The sequence below is a fragment of the Scatophagus argus genome, chromosome 21 (assembly GCF_020382885.2).
Source record: "Scatophagus argus isolate fScaArg1 chromosome 21, fScaArg1.pri, whole genome shotgun sequence".
NCBI lineage: Eukaryota > Metazoa > Chordata > Actinopteri > Scatophagidae > Scatophagus > Scatophagus argus.
The window spans coordinates 5,435,372-5,441,455 of NC_058513.1; the positions used below are offsets into that span (position 1 = coordinate 5,435,372).

A 6,084-nucleotide genomic window follows, 5' to 3' on the forward strand; every position below is an offset into this window, starting at 1 on the left:
TGTGAACACGGACATTACTGGAAACAGTGATTCCACTGTACACTGATAAAAATATTGTGCCTGATCTACTTAAAAAAGGTAAGGCAACTTTTTGCATCAGATTATTATGTAGATAAAGCAAGGCTAGTCTTTGTATAGGCTACTTACTTTCTTGTGTGTAAGAAATGAGTTTTGCAAGTAAAGTCAATATTAACTTATCAGGTAAAGTCAACTTAATTTTTCAAGTAACATCAACTTAGTTTTGCAAATGAGTGAACTTAATTTTATGAGTAAAGTCTATATAATTAAGCTAAGTTGACTTTACTTGCAAAATTAAGTAGACTTTACTTCCTTAAACCATTTCTTACATTCCAGAAAGTAAGTAGCCTGTACAAAGACTAGCCTTGCATTATCTACATAATAATCTGATGCAAAAAGTTGCCTTACCTTTTGTAAGTAGATCAGGCACAATATTTTGTATCATGCTTGGTCTACTTAAAAAGTTAAGTATGTGTCATCTATCTGTTGGAAATGACAATCCTCTTATCACATGTCAAGATATGTTGCCGTGGACCTAAGTGTTGACCATACTGATAAATAGCCAGGAGCTGGAACGATTAGTTGATTAATCAATTAGTTGCTAACAACTAAATTAATCGTCAACAATTATGATTTTTTTTTTTTTGTCATTTTTTTTAAGAAGAAAAATCCCAGATTCTCTGATGTGAATGTTTTAAATTGTGGACTGTTGATTAGGACAAATCAAACAGTGATTAATTTTTCACCATTTTCTTACATAGTATGGACCAAACTACAAATCGATTTATCACACTGTATACCATGAACAAGACCCACATGAGTCAAACAATCTTAGGTATAATTATGCATCTTAACCCAAAACAAGACTTGGAAGTCGTTTAGCTCAAATAAACAAATTTATTTGACAATAAGAACTGAACTCTATGAACTCCAGACATACTATCAGAACCCCACTGACAATCTTTCTTAGAGATCAGAACACTATAACTAAATGAAATCCTAGCTGTCAAAACAGCTACATCCATTATGTGTGCCATTTAAAGTGCAGAGAACAGATAGAATGCGCAATACATAACAAAATTAAGCATGCACCAGCATCATCATATTCAATCAAATTAAATATTTTCCAGCATCACAGAATAAAGAAACAAGTAGTGTAACCTGAGAGAGTGCATTGGGAGAACCTCAGAATGTGCAGTGTAAAACTAACTGTCAAACTTGACAAGAGTGAGTTCACTCAAATCCTATACTTTCAACACCATCTGTATGGCTTTTAAGCATGCAAACAGACTTTGAGATCATGGACTTTGGAGGACATTTTTTTGTTTGCATCCTCCAGCTCCAAAAAGATCTTCTGAAAGACCTCAAATGTGTATTTCAGTTTATTAGGGTACCTTAGTTCCAAGGCATAGATAAGGCCCATCAGATAGGTGCAAGCATGTGCCACATCTGGGATACCAAAAAGGACTTCTGCTCCCTCGATGGCTATTCCAGCTTGCTTGGGGAGACCATCCCTGGCTTTGCTGACCACAAAGATGCCGAGGACAAATGTAGTAATGGCTTCTTGGACAGCTGCAGCATCGTCGTCATCGAAAACCTGTGAAATACACCAGAGAAAATAAAACTTATTTATTGTATAGTAATGTTAAGGATGCATAACTCTTTGTTAAATCTACAAAATAAATCTTGTCAAATTATCAATAACAGCTATTTTTGCACAAACGTATCTCATACTGACAGGGCTTTGAATCAAAAGTTATATTTTCTTTACCTGGAAGTCCTTGATTAACTCTCCAGTGTTTTCACCAAGGTAGAGAATGAGGCCTCTGATCACAACTTCTCTTCGGGACTCAATGTTGCTGTCCTACAAAAATATGAAATGAGATTACTCATTAATATGAGAAATATGAGATTAATATAAAATATGAGATTACAGATGTCAGAAGACAACTTCTTAAAACGAACTACTACTACACTGTTGTAAATACATGCCTCATTCAGCATGTCAAGGGTCTCATCAAGTTTCTTCCCAACGGCTCCACCCTTCCTCCTGTACAGGCTCAACAGCTGGGGTGTGTATTGGTCCAACTTGCCCAGGAATGTGGACTGAAGTGGCTTCAGTGTGATCCTGCGGAATTCCTCCTCAATCTGAGAGACCAAGAGACAAACATGTAGAAACATAATGAGATACAGAGAGAAAAGAATTACAGACGCACATGGGCAAGAGAAACAGATTAAAATGAGAAGACATGATTAAAATGTTCATTATACCTGGGAAAACTCAAACAAGGCAGGCCATCGAGCTTTGAAGTCAATCACAGGGTGTTTGTTGAGGATTACATCATTTCGACACAGTGAGAAGGTTTTTGCCATCTTTTCATTTATGAGTTTGTTATTGTCTCTTTTCTTGTACTCATAGAGAATCTCCACTCGCTCCTTCTCAAGTGTTGCATCAGTTTCACCAGAGTGGGGTGGGAGGTAGTTTACCTCAGATTTCGTCGCCTTTTTCAAGTGTCTACACGGAGTGCTGGAGTCTGCAGCCAATTTTTTCTTTCGAGAGTTTACATTTAGCTCTGGTAGTCCAAGGTGCCTCACCTTTGCTCTGTAATTGCCAAGCTTATACTTCAAGCTGTTGTGCCAACTATATAAACCATTGAACGATACTGGGTCCCTCAAAGATGGGTGCTTCGCAACAAGGGCCTCAGCAACCTGCTCCCTTTGTGCTTGTGAAGGATAGGCAGTGTAGACAAAGATGCTAGCTGCTAATTTGTCCAGAATGTTGGATTTTACTGCAGGATTGTTGAGTAAGGTTCCGTCCTTTCTGTAAGCTTCATTTGCAGCTTGCAGAATGAGTTCAGTGTCAAAGGAGAAGGTAGGTATCTCAAACTGAGCTGGCCAGGACTCAGAGTGAAGGGAGGAGGTGCTCTCTGGAGAAGACAGAATTATGGTGGATGCTGTGGAACAGGTATCTTTCGATGACTCTGCATGACTGCAGTCAGTGCTCTCTTGGAGTCCTTTAGCATTCAAACAATCCTCAAATGTTAGTGTGATCACTGGTTCAATAAGAACCACCTTGATAGTGTCTTTGTCCTTTATGTCCTTAGTTTCAAGGAGACTAAAAAACTGACCATCGAAATCTTGGTCCTGAAACTGAATACTAAAATCTTGTTCAATTGCAAATGTCTCTTGTAAAATATTCTTCAATTCCCCCACAGTCTGAGGGATTCCTGAGGGCAAGGTAAGCTTGCGAATTTCTTCCTGCAGTATGACTCGAAGTCTGACAGACATGTTGATTCTGTAGTAGGAAAAAAAGACAAAAGGTTATTTTGAATTTAGGCATGCAAAAAATTCATTTACATCTTATTACAAAGAGATAACTTAAAAACTTTTTTTTTTTTAAAAAAAGAGAGCAGTATTAAAACGCATAAGAGGCATTCTCAGGTAAATAAATCACTACATTGAACACTAAAACAGCCTCTTAGGCAGGCGATTTTAATGTTGTGGATAATCAGTGTATGCAATAGAATGTATGTCCAGAATGTATTCAACTGGCTCAACCACATTAAAAGTCTTCTTATAAAACTCCTTTCTTTTGTAAGATGTGGCAAGAGGACCATCAGCTCTTAAAGCTGTGCTAATTGGGTTTGACTCACTCAACTGTTTGACTAAATCGGAGACAACTAGGTTATCAAGTACACAGTCATGTTTCCTTAAACCAGGCAGGATTGAATGATCTTAATGTTGTACCAAATGCATGCTTTGGGTAACTACCCAGTATTGGCTGAGATGGTGCATTGCCATTTAAGTCATTAGGTAGCTGAGCAGGCTGCTTTGGGGCAGCACTTGTTGGGGAAGGTACAGGAGAAGCAGTGCTTGCTGATGCTAAAGTAGTAGTTATGCTAGCTGCTGTCTCTGATGTGCTAGCAGCAGCATCGTTGCTACTACTATCAATACAGGCAGGAGCAGCACTGCACTTTTTAAAAGCTCTGAAAAACAGATGCATTACACAGCATTAACTTTCTATTTGAGAGCTGCTGAAAGATGGAGAGGAAAATAAGCAAGCTGGCTTTGTAAAAACCGCTGTGATGATTTGAAACAAAACAGTGCAGAACTACAGTCTGGTGTGCCTGCGAAAACGCTGCTGCTTCTGCTGCGTTCAATTACACTCGGAACTTGGAAAGATCTGGGTCGGAAATTCCGACTTCCGAGGTAAATGTGTTTCACTGCGCAACCTCGGAAAACATGACTGGCCACAGTAAGTTGATATTTGTTTGGATGTCTTTCGAGCATTTAAAATACTTCTAAGGAAGTACATCAGCTACTTAAGGGAGAGAGGAAACGAGAAACGTCATATTCCGAGTGTAAGTGAATGCAGCAAGTCCGTGGCCGTGCTGACACCTGAAGATAGCGGAGATGAGAGGAGTCTGATGTATCGTCTCCATTTTTCGGCGGATTTTTCCGCTATTGTAGATATTTTGTCAACTTGTAATATATTAATTTTGTGAGGATATTAAAATGTTGTTTTTTCAACTTCTAAAATTTTGATTTGAGGGGGCCGGCCTCGGTTACAATCTTCATGAAACTGAATGTGATGCATGATTGTCTGATGACAGCAGTGTTTCCTCATTACTTTTTATAACTTCTGCCCACTGTTTCAACAAAATAACAATTCTCCTTTTCATACATTAATAATTGCAAGTCGCTTTTTGCGCAAGTTTACTTTTTAATTCTGCAACACTATGAAAAATAGAAACTGGCGTCCCTGCTGGCGCCGGCTAATTTCTGGCGGTCCTGTTGACTGGCGTTCTGAGCCAAAGCACAGGGAAAAAAACACATAAAACATTATGAAAACTGAAAAGATAGTAATATCTAATCTAACTAGCTACTTAGCAAACTTTATTCTTACCTTAAAGGTTAGTCGACTCAACCATACGCTCAGTCTCTGGAAATGTGGCGCTGTTTTCATGCAGGAGGTACCCAGAATGCATGTCGGTTGGCGGGATTACGGCACGAAGTAAATGAAACAAGTTTATTGTTTGTTGAGTGTTTGTACTTGAGAAGATCGACTGGGATAACTAAAAAACGCTTGTAAATTAAAAAACACACAATACTTTGTATTTTGAACAAATGCATATTAATTTCAAACAATACATTTTCATGTAAAGATACAAACTACGATTTTTATTGTTAATTTCACAGATTTAATTTATGTTAGGTTTACAAATGCTCAGAATCACTTTTTTCAGTGTAGCTCTGCTCAGGTTTCTAGCTCCGCAGCGGGTGGTCGTTTGTCTGTATCCTCTTTAATACAGAGCTTTATCCTGACAGATTATGTTCCATATGTGCGTGTGCGCTCCACTGAACAAACTTACAGTTAGTATAAAGCACACATACTCACTTTATCCCCCTGCTTTAGTCATTTTGTGAGTAAGTTATCACACAAAAAAATCAATAGGGAAATCTTGATGTCTGCCACTAAATGAACACCAGCCTCCAGAGGAATGAAACACAACTCCCAGCATGCTGTGAGGATAAGGAGGGAAAGGAAGTAAGGCTGGGATTATAATGAGAGATGGTGGTCAGGCAAGGTCATAGTGCCATGTGGGCAGCAAGAGTTTATACCTATTCTTTGACCCATGGGTTCAGAAAGAATATGTTATATATGTTATACTGAGGAATTCTTTGAATCACCAGTTATTTAGAAGAACCTAAAATGTCAACAATACATACAGAATACACAATACTGCTTCTGCAATGTGTGACTGAATGTGGTTTTCTTTTTAAAATTCTATATGGAAAGAGAAATTATGGATGTTCATTCTTCCGCTATATATATATAAAAAAAATCCTATTTCATGTTTGCCCTGGTATATACAGATGTACATGCATGTGCTCTCAATTTACTTCCACTTCACTGCCAGCCCCTCAAGACCTGGATTTCCACTTCATGTAATGTCCTTCACTGACTTCATTTAGCCTCAGTCTCCACTGGCCACTTCTTTCTTTTGGCTTAAAGGAAGCATGCATATATATATATGCATGTTTGAGGTACGGGAGGTGCTGGTG

The 6,084-nt window shown here is 38.3% G+C and overlaps 1 protein-coding gene across 1 annotated transcript; it reads right to left on the reverse strand.

Annotated features, from left to right (window-relative positions):
• Positions 1-895: 895 nt before the first annotated feature.
• Positions 896-5,158, reverse strand: LOC124053137. Its single transcript, XM_046378106.1, has 5 exons — positions 4,925-5,158; positions 2,614-3,313; positions 2,011-2,166; positions 1,790-1,882; positions 896-1,615 (listed from the first exon to the last, which is right to left on the reverse strand). Exons 2-5 carry the CDS (start codon positions 3,304-3,306, stop codon positions 1,292-1,294), a joined length of 1,266 nt encoding a protein of 421 aa, XP_046234062.1. The 5' UTR covers positions 3,307-3,313; positions 4,925-5,158; the 3' UTR covers positions 896-1,291.
• Positions 5,159-6,084: the final 926 nt, after the last annotated feature.

Excerpts from the sequence above, each read along its gene's own strand:
- LOC124053137 (XM_046378106.1), bottom strand. The coding sequence starts at position 3,306 with ATGTCTGTCAGACTTCGAGTCATACTGCAGGAAGAAATTCGCAAGCTT. Across the intron at positions 2,167-2,613 it reads TTGGCAATTACAGAGCAAAG|ATTGAGGAGGAATTCCGCAG; the intron begins GTGAGGCACCTT and ends TTGGTCTCTCAG. Across the intron at positions 1,883-2,010 it reads CCCTTGACATGCTGAATGAG|GACAGCAACATTGAGTCCCG; the intron begins GCATGTATTTAC and ends ATATTTTTGTAG.